This window comes from Lepisosteus oculatus, chromosome 6, assembly GCF_040954835.1.
Source record: "Lepisosteus oculatus isolate fLepOcu1 chromosome 6, fLepOcu1.hap2, whole genome shotgun sequence".
NCBI lineage: Eukaryota > Metazoa > Chordata > Actinopteri > Semionotiformes > Lepisosteidae > Lepisosteus > Lepisosteus oculatus.
The window spans coordinates 13614018-13629744 of record NC_090701.1 but is presented as its reverse complement, the minus strand read 5'-3'; the positions used below and the strand labels follow the sequence as shown (position 1 = coordinate 13629744).

At 36.2% G+C, this 15727-nt stretch overlaps 1 protein-coding gene across 1 annotated transcript in view; it reads left to right on the top strand.

Moving 5' to 3' along the window:
• Positions 1-15487, top strand: part of adarb2 (adenosine deaminase RNA specific B2 (inactive)) — a 219921-nt gene extending 204434 nt beyond the window's left edge. Inside the window, exons 8-10 of the mRNA XM_015354620.2 lie at positions 4285-4466; positions 9344-9525; positions 12341-15487. Coding sequence (XP_015210106.1) covers positions 4285-4466; positions 9344-9525; positions 12341-12517 — 541 coding nt within the window. The 3' untranslated portion in view covers positions 12518-15487. The remainder of the gene's footprint in view (positions 1-4284; positions 4467-9343; positions 9526-12340) is intronic.
• The last annotated feature ends 240 nt before the right edge of the window (positions 15488-15727 follow it).

Genomic DNA, 15727 nt, shown 5'->3' with positions numbered 1-15727 from the left:
AATGTGATGGTCTGGTCAGGAGAGTTTGGCTGATATAAAACTCTGTAGTCACTCATGACAACCTGACTGCCCAGTGTGTCATTGATCAAATCCTGGGACATCATTTGCTGCTGTTCCTGCTGGCTCATCCTGATGTGACAACACAACAGCAGGCTTGAGTCCCATTGAAACTCTGTGGGATCAGCTGGGATGATATATGGAATCTAAGACACAGAAACCAATGAAACACACTTTTCATGAGAAGTACCACAAGAGAGTATGTTTTTCAACAAGTGCAAAGTTGCGTCACATATATCTTTCACAGCAGACACCCTGTTGATCAATCCTGAAGCTGATAAATGTTCATGAATCAGCCACATGAAATCACCTGTGAATGTTCGATATAATGTCTGTGGCCCTGCCACAAAATAATTGTCATTTTCTCCATAGAAAACTTGTGAATGTATTGCAATTTGTACTGTAAATGGCATTTGAGTATACAAATTAAATAGAATATATTACAAATATGTAAGACTACAAATTAATGTAATCACAACATCATGAATAAGAGTGAGTGTATAAGTACGCCCATGCATGTATACAAACGATGCACACTCAAATTTGTGGCTATTCTTCCATTGATGTCCCCTACTGATAGTTAGTGGAACTGTTTGCCTTGAGGATTGCACTGTGAAAAATCCTCCCTGAGATCGCACAGACAAGATACTAATGTGCTTAGGACCACCATCAAAATTGCCGGGTCGAGCACTGTCACCTGCACTGCTCAGGAATCCTACGTGGCTCAGCCAGTAAAGGCCCATCACAAGCCGACTGTGACTACAATGGGGATATTACTGGGAATCCTCGATCAGCGGTACACAATGGGCTGAGGCCCGCAGGGGATGAGGTGGGATTAAAATTGGGATCTTTTGGCTCCAGCAGTTACAGTGACCCCTGCTGCTTCATGGGTGCTAAGAGGCTCGTGGTGCTGTGAATCAGGGATGTGACTTTCCTCCAATGGTTCTGAATGTCTGAATAACAATGAATAATTTGTTCAAATAAATCTTACTCAAAGAATGGTTCTAAGATCACAGATAATCTTAGATCATTCTGATAAATATGCACAAACACATATTGCCCGAGTATTATGGCTTTGCCTTGTGATCAAAATGTGTCCCTTAGTGATCTTTCTTGGTTGATTACATACATGTATTCCAAAGACTGTGAGCTACAGCAGAATATCCCAAGCGAGCTACAGAAAATAATGATACTGCATCAATCCGTTGCTTTCCACTCAGATTACTACTTTGCTTCATCACGCAAAACTCATTAAATAAGCTTCATTTCTATTAGCAATATTGCTTTTTACCCATCTGTTTAGGGGATTAAGAAAACCCGTGTACTGCTTAATGAATCAAGATTCGCATTCAGCTAAACTCTCCCCTGTTCTTCCAGATTGGAAAAGCAAAGGTGTTGACTGTTTAAAGGTTTTCTTTATTATTACAGAATAATATTTTTGTCGGTATAGGTTTTATAATGTTTTTTTACACACGAAGCACATGTTCTTATGTCTTATGTTCTTACGTTTTTTCCGGTGTTTTTGTACCACTTCTAGATGAATGCAGAATAACAGCATGTATGAGAAATTCCATTGTGTTAAATTTATTTTACAATGAATTGAAGAACACTGCCGAATGATTGCTTATACAGAAACAGTGCAATTTTAATTGCTTGCTGTGCAACTTAAAATTCACATCATAACTCTGGCCTTTTGACCTGTAAGTGAGTAAAACGAGTCCAAATCCTTGTTCATTTCTTGTAATTTTTCCTCATGTCAAACAAATTTTGTATTTATTGAATTATGACAAATACAACCAGAAAAAAAGGTCCCTCTGAAGTTTAAGCTATGCTTTCCTCTCTGGGGGGTGGTGAAATGATGTTGAGTGACTTTAGTGTGTCAGTATAAACCAGCCACAGCAGCTTCTTGCTCCTCCACCGGTGTTAATTTGACCAATTTGATTCACTTCACAAGAGCTGGAAACGTCCCGATTAAATCTGGCCAGGTCACCGTGGGGGTGAAAGCAATTACTTTACAAAAAATAGAATCAGGAGGAATAGGACCATCTCTCTCCTTCCCACCCCCCCTCCAACTCCATTTTATATCCCTGTAAATTATACTTCAATTGAAGTGCGCAGGTCACCAGGGCAGCTAATCAAGGTCACTGTCAAGAGCAAGAGCGAAAGGAGGCTTAAGTCCTTATCCTGCTACCTTGCGCCATTTTAACAGACCCATAGATCTCCAGCATTCACCACACTATCAGAGTAAAAGTGTTCAGTATCATTCCTGAATTGTTGCACCTGAGAACATTTTCTTGATTTTCTTCTCTCCTAAAATGACAGCCCTTCTGTGTCAGTGGACAGACATGTTTTATGATTATGAGGTGCCATAAAAAAATATTTTATTTTCTTTTCCAAAGCAAAAAAAAGGAAGGGGGCCTGACAGACCAGAGTAGATGTTTAATTAAGCCAATGACTGTTTTAATTGAAGGTTTAAATGGCTTTTTCTGTATGAATATTATCCTTTATATTCCATTTGAGTTTTATGTAGATGAACACATTACTTTAATGGTCCCCACGTTTACAGAGCAAAAGACTGGGAGAGGAGGAGGGAAAGATAGAGACTCCCCCCTTAAATCCTCTAGCAGCCAGATGGCTGTCTTTTCTTGCATGAGATTAAAAGATGTTTCTAATTCACAGCGCTGCTTCCTGGGCAAATTAATATTGCAAGCTAAATCGTTTCTGTTTTGAGAGGAAAAAAATCAAATCAAGTACCTTTTTTCCCTTACAATAGGTGTGACAGATCCCTTCACCAGATTGTTCTCCAGGTAGATAGAGGGCTGCTATTTAAGTATTCAGTAATTAATGTAAAGTATTCTGTGTTAATTGACTGCTCAGGGAAGCAAAAAATATAATGACTCCTTATTAATCATAAACGGAGATATACGGAAAAGAGGCAACCACAGTAATTGCAGTAATGATGAGGAGACATTAATTAACAAAAAGAACAATGATGTAAAAATTAGCAGCATAATGTTTGCCACTGATTATACTTTTCTGACTTCATTAGCCCACACATGCCAGTGTTTGCTGTCAAAGTCCAACAACAAATCTGCTTTTTCTTCATTTAAAAAATGTTTTAAGCCTTCAAAGTCTTTTTTAAGTTTTTTTGTATTGATGGCATTTAAACATCAACAGAAATGTTATCATCCATTCTTATTGTAGAATTTCCCATGTCCTGGAAATGTCTCTTTGTCTTTAAGATCAAGTGGTATTAGATTATTTTAACGTACCTGAAAACTGGTTATAGCTCAGGCTCTGTACCAGTCCTCAGCACTGAAACCTTTTCTGTTTCTTTACTTGAAACCGGCGCATACAAGCTTTTAAATTATTTAACTTGAGATTGCATAAAGCGTTACCAAGTATGCATGGAACATCCTCCTGATACATTCTAAGAGGGGGATGTAGTAGAAGGACATTACTGCCCCATCAGTGAAACAAAACAAACAGAAGAACAAATGATTCACAATAGCTCTAAATCCATTTAAATTGCTTGGCACCCATGTCTAATGTTCACGTCCTTCCTCTTCAGGAGATACTACAGGTCATAAAATATACCCTTCAGAACACAGGTTTCAAAAACAGCTAAGAGATCAGTATATACATTTATCAAAATGTAATAGGGGGGTTCTGATATACTGGAAGATGGTACATACTGTAGGAATAAGTACTTATGGGGCATCTGAAAACACACATCACAGATATCGTATTTAAGTAAAACACTTTACCTTGAATTTTTCTTTTCATAGTTAACACCCAAGCTATTTTTCAAGTAAAAGGTTGAGACCTTTGTCACTGTTTCATGCTGGAATCACCTCTGTTCTGCCCTGAAAACGTCCCCCTGAAATATTTCTAAAACTATAAAGAGTGTTTTGGCTTTGCTGTTCTTCGTGACAATGATGGATGTTATTGCTACGTTAACGGTTGAGGGACTTGAGTAATAATAAACCAAAGCAATTGCTATAGTTTTTTTTTTTCATTTAATTGTTCATCCAGAGGGTTTTGTGAAGGATTTGAAATTTGCCATTGATAGGTGGTTAGAAGTTGTAATATACTGTGGAAACAAGTAGTTTGCATTCCATACATACACAGATTATAAGGTATTCATAGTTGAATCTACTGTATGCCTTCAGCTAAGTAAGTAACACATCAAGATACTGATCACTTGGCTATTTTATTCTGTTTCAGATGGAATGTTCTTGGCATCCAAGGATCACTCCTCTCTCATCTTGTGGAGCCAGTTTATCTGCACAGCCTCATTGTGGGCAGCCTACACCACACAGGTCATCTCTCCAGGATAGTTACTCACCGACTAGACCGCATGGGCCACTTGCCAGCATCTTACAAGTGCAACCAACCACTTCTCAGCGGTACAGTATTTAGTATTTATTGGTAGTATTAATAATTTTATATTTATGTCAAAAAAAATATTCATAACACTGTGCAGTTTTGGAGCCAGAAATTCTCTAGATCTCTAACTTTCTCATTTTTGTTCAAATTTGCTAAACATTACTACCGTTACAGCTCTTATTTTTCTTAAGAGTGGTTTCTTTAAAACTTTTACAGTGGTCTTCTGAGTGGCTTAACTGCTAAAAGACAATCCCCTGAGCATCTGGCTGAGCTATTTGATCATGAGTTTGAACATGAGTCATGTTACTTGCAAACTATAGCCAGGATTCCCTAAGTGATGACACATATTGTAATTAGCTGCATGCCACCAAGAGTGGGTGTGTATCTCAGAGACATTGCAATCCTTGTGGCCTCTTGGGTGTTTCCAGATATCCAGAGCCATTTTGAGGTGCACGCCTCTTCTCCAATCAATGCTGTACCTGTACAGGTTACAGGATATGGGTACAGGTTTGATGGAACACACTTACCTTCCTAATTTTCTCCGTGTGTGGTCAAGGGGCTCGTGATAATAAACTATTGGCTATTCAAAATCGGGCAGGTGTATCAAAATTAATTGACGATTCTCTGTGTCTTTTACCATAAAGACACCAATACCACATTGTTCTGCTGCCAAATGTTGAAATCATCTGTGTTGTTTTGCAAAATGACAAGCAAAAACACCACATAGTCGAAAACAAAAGGCAATTTCAGAGTTTGTTCTAATATAAAAACATTTTAAGCATTTGGCTTTCATTTGCTATTACCATTCATTTTCATTGTATGAAAAAGTATATCTGAGGTACTGTATATAATGATTGGTCACATGGTCTTGTTGAAGAAGGAGAGCTTCCATGTCTCAAATATGGTAGTGGTGGGAGAGTAGGGTCTTTGTTTTCCAGTAAGGGACATTAAGTCATCTTCCATTATCTATCCACATATCCACTTACTCTTGTTTCATATATGTTTGGGTAGTAGATAGTTGATAATTATAGGAGGCTTTACAGTACAGTTAAAATTTCTGAAAAACAAAATGATTTCATGCTTGAATCTGTTTCTTTCAGTCTTACTATAATGCTTCAGCAAGTGCCATATCATATAAAATAATCAGGTAGTATAGTTTATTTATCATTTGTAAATGTAAAAAAATCAAGAAGAAGAAGAAAAAAAAGATTGACAGAAGTGATGTTTGGCATAACATCTTGTACAGATTTATAATTTGGATTTCTTTATGTGTACACTGTGCTCTCAGTATGACTGCTACTTACAAATATTGCACATCCCAAAAACACATCTCTATTCTCTTTCATATAAAATAATCAGGTAGTATAGTTTATTTATCATTTGTAAATGTAAAAAAATCAAGAAGAAGAAGAAAATAAAGATTGACAGAAGTGATGTTTGGCATAACATCTTGTACAGATTTATAATTTGGATTTCTTTATGTGTACACTGTGCTCTCAGTATGACTGCTACTTACAAATATTGCACATCCCAAAAACACATCTCTATTCTCTTTGTAAAACAGGTAACAGGTGCAGATAAATATCTACTTATACACAGAAGTACATAATTTCTCTTTTATTTACCATCATTTGTAAGGTTGTTATATTCTAAACTCTTAGCTAAATGAGCGAAGTAAATGAAGCAGGCAGTCTGTAATTAAAAAAACTAAAAGACAGGCTGAAAGAAAAGCTACTCAGTGGCCAAAAGGAAAAAGATGAATTAGAAGAAGTGCTTATTTCCTGATCCTTTGTAAACCCAATAAAAGATGTACCAGCTTAAAAGCTGTATAAACTGTATGTATAGCTTCAAAACCTCCAACAATAGTACTTTCTTGAAATAGAAGCAGCAACAGAAAACACCAGTCAATGGACAATTTTAACAATTGTCCAGCAGTCTTTCAGTTCAATCTTAGAAAAAACTAAAAGCTAAAGGGGCTATATGGCCAGCTAAGGTCAATGCTGGGTCAGACAGTGCAATTGGTTTACATTTCCCACCCCTAGTGTCCATGATGCCGACTCTGTGGTAGCAGGCAAGAAAACCCAATATACTGTAGTGACAAAAATCTCTTTCATTAGTAATATCACAGTATATACAGTATTGTAAACGAATACACTACGTTAGCTTGTTGCTTTTTTTTTAAATGCACGTTTGCAAGTCCCAGTTATGATATATAATATCCTGACTGAAGCCCGAAACATGTAATCAAAATTTAGTTTGCTTTGACAATTGACCCTGAGGGGTCCTCAGACAGAGATGCCCTTGATTTTTGCCTCAAAGGCCAGAGCAAAGCATTCCACAACAAAAGAGGTATTGGAGAAGGAATCCTTTTAATCAATCTAATCACACAGCACATCCGAGACATCCTGCATTTGAAACTTTGAAAAGAAAAGAGGACAATCCATTTATCAGTGTGTGCATATGAAGGATCCATGAAGTGATCTATCCCCAGTGGGGGCTGCAACACTGTGTGTACTGCAGTATAGGGAGATATACCTTTTTATTTAAGCTAGTGTTGCCTTAAGATAACAAAAATAAAATACAGTAATACAATAGGATCACCATTGTTATAAACATGTTCGTATGACAATAATTTAAAACTTATTTTACAAAGATAAAAACTTGAAGCAGGGAAGGACACTGTTAAAGGCAACAGTGGCAACATAATAGGAGGTACAGTAATGTCAGACTCAAAAAATAATATCTGAATAAATGGCAAAGAAACCATACTGAAGACATCAATAAAAACATGAAATAAAGCAAATCGACAGTATGAAAACCAGAGTAGTTCATATAGTAAAAGTTGAATCACTCACATTTTAGGTAACTACTCTTATCTCTCTAACTAGTATCTATTAACTAGTAGAACATGTGTATAAGCAGCAGCAAATATATAACATCCTTTTTTGGACGTTGAAGGTGTTTTTTATTAAAAAAACATAATTAAAGGTGAATTCCACTGATAATTATTACATTTCTGTTTGTACAGTAATGGATGTTGTTTACTTAAACTGCATGCATTTTATTGAGATTCAGAAATTAAAATGCTTTAATGTCAGTACTATTACTAGTAAATGGAGCAGTGGTATTATTATTATTTGCCATTATAATAGTATTATTACAGGTAGAGTAAAAGATAAATATCTGTCAAAACCTCCTCTTGCAATGTCTTTTCATGCTGTTGTATTAATTTTCCATGTCTTACTTAGTGCCTAATTCTGTTGACAAGTCAATTGATAAAAAAAATGATCCCTGTCAGCTTTTCTTACACAATCAGGATTTTTTCATTGCACTGTGTCTGGTGCATGGGTTCCATGTGAAGAGAAAGAGCATTGTGCTGATTGCGAATCTCAGCAACCTTTGTCACTCAGCAGTGTTTACCACAATGATAGTAGGCTTAAAGTGTTCACATTAGACACACAGACATATTTGCTTTAATGAATTGCTCATGACTGGCATGCTTAATAGACATAATCTGGTGTTGCCTTTCAATTATTGTGCTGTGCGGATGGATTGAATACCAATACACTGCTGCAAAACTCAGCTATTTTTTTTTACTTTGGGTTATGTTGTAGACACTGCAGCAAATAAAAACAAATACAAAGGCCCAGCCATTCTTATAACTTCTTTTTTTTATCGTGAAAGAAAAGCAGCTACATTCTCTTTCTGCTTAGCATTGTACCTCTGATATCATGACACAGGGTATTTTCCATTTAAAAAAAACATGAGCTGTTTTTTAAAAATAAGCCAAAAAATATTAATCATAGAGAAAAACTTTAGGTGAAACAAACTTTAGCTAATATTATTTTCAAAAGTTGCAATGCTGGTGAAAATGAATTCATTTATGGGCTTTATGCTTGCTTCATATTCAGTTGAATTAAAGTTTTATCTCAAATTAGGGTTACACTTTTAGGAGGGGAGAAAGGAACTCCTAAACAATGTTCAGCTTAAATTGTTGTTTTTTTCATTAAGAAAATTGTAATGTAGTTGAAACTTTTGTTTTTAAATCTTTCTGTTCATGTTTACTTTATATATTTCATATTTTGTCTCTAATATTACAAAAAATGTTTTATTATTGGTTTAAAATTAGTATAATGAAAATTTTATAAATGTCCATGTGTTCTGCATACGTGCAGGATTTTGGCAATATTCTAATGTTTTTCAAGAAAAGCATTCAAGAAAAACATTAGAATCAAAATGTTTGGAGATTAAAAAAACATTAGAGAGTCAAGGATAATGATCTCCAATTATCCTTTGATAAAACATTCAGATCAGTCAATCATGCTTTCTTTATACTTGGAGCATGAAACAACAAAGATCAAACAAACAAAATGGCACTTTTGATCATTTAATACTATTGCTACGCTTCTGTAGTGTTTTCTATGTTAAAACATCTTGTGTATCCGGCATCAGTTTTACCTTTTTAAAGAAGTTCTCTACAGAGCACATTACATACAGTATGTAAAGGATTACATTTTTAAATGAATAAAGTGAAGGAATATGCTTTTAAGAGGTAATGTATTCCTGTACAGCATATAGCAGCATAGAACACTGTAACCAATTACTATAATTTTTCCCCAAGATATTGCAAATTAAAAAAAATTGCTTATACAAATTACACTTTTTAAAATCAACTTTCACCAACACTGTTTGAAAATGTCAAAACTAGAATTCGTTTTAGAAGCATGATATGAAAACCCTTTTTTTGTATTTGTGTGAGACCAAACAAGTTTAAACCTTATCAGGAAACCATCTGCTTGCTTTTTAAAGTTTATGTCAAAGTTAGACATGAAGAAAATGTTCCAAAGGAGGAAAGCTTCCCATTCATGGACTCTGTGTTTTTTGTGCTCCATTTCAGGGTTAACCAACAGCGAGAGCCACCAGCCAGGAAAGTCTCCCAGCTTCAGTGTGAACTGGACAGCAGGCGACACCGAGCTGGAGGTCATCAATGCGACCACAGGGAAGAGGAAGGACACAGGGACTTCATCCCGACTCTGCAAGCATGTGCTCTTTGCTCGCTGGGCCAAGCTCTACCGTAAGGTGAGAACCACACAGGAAAAAACAAACCCTAATTCACAGACTTTCCTCGTCAGGTCTCGTGGAACTGAAGTGTACTGTAGGTTTTCTAAGTCTAGAAAATACTGTATATGAAAGTGGATTTCTGACTGAGAAGAGTAGGCACTGCTGAACCCAAAGGGTTGACAGAGCATGGAACCTAACCATGTTGTCTCATATCCTAGCTTCTTTCAATTGTATCTTGTCATCTGTAACTGTACTTATGTTCTTATCCATCCATCAATTCATTTTATAACCGACTTTATCGAGTACAGGGTCACGGGGGGAGCCAGAGCCTAATACAGCAAGCAATGGGCATAAGGCAGGATACACCCTGGACAGGACACCAGTCTATCACAGTGCACACACAGGCAAACACACACATAAAAAACACACACTAGGGCCACTTTTCCATGAAACCTATTAACCTACCAGTATGTCTTTTGACTGGAACTGAAGGAACTGAAGCCAGGTGCCCAGTGCTGCAAGGCAATAATGCTAACCACTGCACTGCTGTGTTCTTATATCTCTTTAAAACACCAAATAAATCAGCCTTTGTGTGGAGGGGGGTTAAACTGTATAAATATAAAGATAGTTGTCATTTTAATCCAATAAACTAATCGATATTAGTGGAACCTGAACAGGATCCAAGACATTCTATTAATATTTCAGGCACTTAAACATTATTTTTAAAAAGAATTGCAACCCCACCTCTTCAAAACTAATATGAAGGTTATTTCTTAAAAAACAAAAACTGAGCTCCTTCCTTATGTAAACGTACCTAGTATAGTGGCACATGCTGATTTCATAATATTGATTTATTAAGTGGTAACAAAAACAAGTTACATAGACAAAATAATGGGGAAATAAACAATGTAGTAAGTACTAACACTACAGAGGCACTTACAGAAGGATACTGGTTCTCCTTTTCCATAGGAACCAGCAAGTATTTGGTTGGCAGCTATGCTAGAATGGACTCAACACATTTCATTTACAATACTCATAAAATAGTACAAAACAGAGTACAAAGAGTTTTTTTTTTACATGTGAGAAAAAGAAAACACTGAAATGGTATGTTTTTTCAATTAAGCAATGTAAGAGTCCTTATATGTAGTTGAATTTTTTCATTTTTTGTTTTATTTTAAGCAGCATTTAACTTTTATTAAACGAAATACAGTAAACAGCGTGATAAAAAAAATAAATGCCGTACTGGTCTGAAACTGTGAGATTAGCATAATTTTACTGTAGTAATAATAAAATTTAATGGATTAGCTTTTTTCATGAAACTACAATGGATGTTAATGGCTGCAGTGTAACAGAAAATAGTGAAATGTTTCTTAATGACGTTTTGTTTTTCGGTTTTATGTTAAAATTTATATGCTGAATGCTTCAATTATAAATTAGCATTATTTTCTGATATAAGGTGTAAGCAAAATTATATAATTATTCATGTGAATAAATATTCCTTGTTACTTTCATTTAATGCAGAGTTTAAATGAACACCCCCTTAAATCTGACATTAGGAAAGTATGCTGTATTTTTGATAAGCCAAGTCAAACAGTCAAGTGGAAAAAGGTAATTAGTGTTTATAATTTCACTGTGAAAAGCATACAGTGCCTTAACCAAGCTTATAATGGAATCAACACATTTTGTATTGTTCCACCGTCCATATCATTGTCATACGTTTGTAACTTTTTCTTTCAGAAACCTAAAATTCAGGGTATTGATTGTGGTTGCTGTATACAGTGCTGCCATGTCATGACATTACATACTGATTCAATTTCTGATAGCACCCTTAATGCCAATAATTCCTGGTGCAGAAATAAAAGAAACAAGCAATAGATCCTAAGAGTCTGATACCCCGATCCAGTTACAAACTGAATTTGTAAAAACATATTAAAAAATACGTTTTCAGCTTAGCACTAAAACATTGATACAGTATGCTGGAATGGAGTTTCAGAGGGCACTACAGCTAAAGCCCCCTGCCAATACGAGACTTCTTTTTTCAGAATAATAACCTGAGCTGCATTTTGTAGTTTTTAAGACCAATTTGAAATACATAGAATTAATAGCCCTGGGGAATGAGAGGGCCTTAGTCTGTATAAAGTCTTAAATGTTATTGTAGCAGCTTTAACATTTGGAAACCTTATTTTGGCATCTGTGCTAAATGTAAAATGCTGAGCATAGTTTTATTACTAGTTATTGAATTTGCTTATAGGCTTGTCAGTCAAGAGGTTCTCATTCGCGTTTCAAATCCACACTGACTCTTAGGGTTTTACCCAAAACAAATATCTAATTCATGAGAACAGATTTATGCTGCTGGTTACAGTTTCTTACCTCTCCTTCAACAACATATGGCATAATCTAGATTCGAGAAAACAATGCTCCCATACGCCCATACTTCCAAAGCTAGAACCACCTAACACTGACAAATTTAAAAGCTTACAGTTTTAGCCGCAAGATCAGTCGTTTTTAAGGCAAAGTTGGGAACACGTTTATCAGTGGTAACAGATTAAACACCTCTAACATGAATTGTTTCCAATCAAGAAAGCATGCTGATACTACAAGTCATATCCAAGTACAGGTACAGTCTTCTAGAAATAAACTTTTCTCTCCTGTTTCCCCACCACCTCCACGGATTCCTTTTGTTGTTGTTGAAACAAAGAAAATGCACAAAAGCACAGAGAGAGTGTTCAATTGCTTGTGAAATTTAAATGGGAAGATTACACAGCTGTTGAAGTTTTCCGTTTGTGCCGGCTCATTCGTTTTGTTTTGCTCCTTTTTTTCTCCTCCTCCACAGCTGAGCACGCAAGTGCCAAACCACGGGGAAAGGCCACTGATGTACTGCGAGGCCAAGCTGGCGGCAAAAACGTACCAAACTGTCAAGCAGCAGTTGTTCAAATCACTACAGGAGTCCGGACTGGGCACCTGGATACGGAAACCACCTGAGCAGGATCAGTTTCTACTGTCTGTGTAAAGTAAGAAGAGTCCAGCCACTCCCTAGGGAAAAAAAAAAGGCAGCTCCCCCAAGTGGTGTGCTAAACTCCGGCTCGCAGGCCACATTGCCCTTCCTGCTGGGACTGGCAGTCCCCACACAAGCACAGAAAATGAGGAAAGAAGAAGGGATTTCGCCACATGCACAGAACACTGATGATCCATTGTCACTCCCTCCCACTTAGGCGTGCTGGGTCAGAGAGTTCCGACCCTTCTCCGAAGTGAAAGCTAGTCGTTATCTTGTGTTTGTCGTGTCATCAGCCATTTTTGTGAGGTTTATCTCTGCAGCTGTCCTCAAATCCCGGGCAGTTAAATTTATACGCCAACTTGAGATTTCTAACTGAGCTGCCCCATGTGAGGGTGGTACATGTTCCATACATTGTAAAGGTTTTTGTTTCTCACAGATTGTTTTAATAACTGATTTGCTTCGACTTTGTGTGTTTTTGTTCAATGAAAGAAAAAATAAATGTTTTTTAGTTGTGACTCATAACCCCTCACCAGGTATCACAGCAGCTGACTATAAGGGTGAGTTTCTAAGGTACTCATCTTTGAGAATATAGAATTTTAACATTTCTAATGCTTTTCATTCTTGATACTTTTTGCCATTGATTTTGGGGTATTTTTGATATGCAGTTTGTTAGCAACCATGAAAGTTTATTCCATCCAAACAGAACAAAAAAGCTACAATCTTAAGTTGATGATTAACAGTCAGGCTAAACTATAGATCTAATCACACAAGCAGTCTCTTTCTGCTTGGAAGGCTTAGCATTTCTTAATAACACTGTATGTTAGTGCTGTGTTTTACATAAGACACACCTCAGACACAATATAAATAAAGAAACACAGTATTAGTGTTCTAGACACACAAATACTGGATCGAAAACATAGATGGCAAAGAGGTCTTGAAAACTAGAGATAAAAAACACTTAAAGCATTGGGAAACTGTGTTGGTATCTGCATCATGCCCAGCTGGCCCAAACCTGAGAAAATGATTTGTTATTGTTCTGTGGGTTACTGAAACCTGTCATTAAACTCATTTTACCACATTAAACATTGTGAAACATCCCATAACCATGTTATTAATATTATCAATATGGATTTCAGGATGCAAAGCAAGACAGTTCTTGTATAAAATGTTCTTGTGTCACATATTTTAGACCTATAGAACAATGTGATTCAGAATGAATTCTATGTAAGAAAAAAAACAGATTTAACATTATCCTTATGCATTAGTAGAGAGAATAGTAGCTCTAATCACACTAGGGGACAGAGATTTCTAGTGCATTCACTTACTCGAGTGTTTCACTGTGAAGTGAAATAACTTCAGGCTTAAGTGTTTCCTCCACAGGGAAGTGCCTGCAGACCAGAACAGTGCTGCGTCACTCCAGACCTTAGAATATACTCATTTCACCAGCATCACCATCTAAAATATAATGCATATTGTTGTGAGTCAGATTTACTGTCATCCCTCACAGCACCTCTCCACTGCCTAGAAATGAATTTTAAAAAGCTTGTTAAAGCTAAACCTGTTTGTCTTGTTTAAAATTTGCATCCTTCTTGTCTCCTTCTGTCCTGTTTTTAAAGCTGCTTGAAGCCGAGTGGTTTTCCCTATTTTACTATACAGTTTTTTAGTAGCCTTTGGGAATCAGAGGGCCTTACTCCGGGAAAAGCCTTTAAAAGCTTAAATTTGAGCATTTCATTAAATTGCTTTTATTCTCAACTGCCCTGCTCAAGATCAGATTTAATTATTGGTGGGTGGGTGTTTTCCCAGAAGAATCAAAAGGGTTAACTGTGAGTTTCATTCTTTGTCCTAGGTGGTGCATAGTAACTATGGAAATATATAGTGGCCTTTGTGTCCGTCTTCTCTTAAAAGACATTGTGTCCTGTGAACTGCAGAAACACATCACTGACCACTTTAATTAAAAAGCAGTGACCCCTGGTGGTAAGAGATGTACACTGTTTCCTTTGTCACCATCTCCAAGGGTGGAGCACAATTAAAGGAACAAAAAGCTATTATTTTTAGGAGAACATGGCTTCTTTTGTGAATATGGAATTTTGAATTTGACTTATTACGTGTAAACTAGGCTGAAGGGAAGAGAAGTTCACATTTAAAATAATGTAAAGGCTAATCAGACAATACTGTAACCTTTTTGTGAAGCAGGGTACCTTAGACACAATGTGCTGTCCTTTCTCATGTATGTGTATATAGTTTGGGTCTGATCTGCTGGGTTTTCCCTTCAAAACTCAACTATCCTGTTCACCACCACCTCCACGATAATAATAAATATAACAGAATAATAATCCAAGTGTTCTTTTATAAAGAACATGTTGTATGTATATAGATTAGGAGAGTTAAATACAAGTTGTTTCTTGAAAATGCTGTTCATGTACAATAGCTGTGAATGAACAATTTAAAGGATTTGCGGGTAATTATTTTTTGTTAATTTTAATCACTATACATTTAGTTTGGTCTAGGAAAATGTTCTTGGTTTTCCCTGTGACTCACATTGTATACAGATCTTTTCCCCCTTTTGACTGTAGCAGTAAAAGTCCTTGAGATGTGAGTTAGTTTCATCTTCTGCAGCTGTGTATCATACAAATTAAGTGCAATACTCATGTTTTTCACGTCATGACTCATGTCATTTCAACATTATTTTATCAGTTACAGACTTTGTAACTGGCTTGAGACACCTGGTTTTCTTACTTTTGCTTAGTACTTTATACAAGTAATTATCTTCACCCTTAAATGCTCAAATGTGAGAAAACTTGCACAGGCAAGATTACTAATGTAAAGAACTGAATACCAAGGCATGATTGAATGGCAATACTGTATTAACGGATGTAAATTTGTAATATTTGTAAAAAAAAACAATGTGAATTTAAATATATGAATATGCTGCTAAGGTCTGTAAATTGCACTTCAGTGATACCTTAAGTGAATGTTTCTGTTAAAGTGAATAAAAAAAGAAAAAAAGTTTTTCTTCTTTCTTGCAGCACATCATGTGTGTTAGAATACATAAAACACAGTTCCATCTATCTATGTTCTAACCCCTTTATCCAATACACAGTCACAGTGGAGCCAGAGCCTGTACCGGCAAGCAATGGGTGAAAGGCAGTATACACAGTGGACCATCAGTCCATCCAGTACATCACAGGACACACACAGACACAAACACAAACACAGAAACACTCA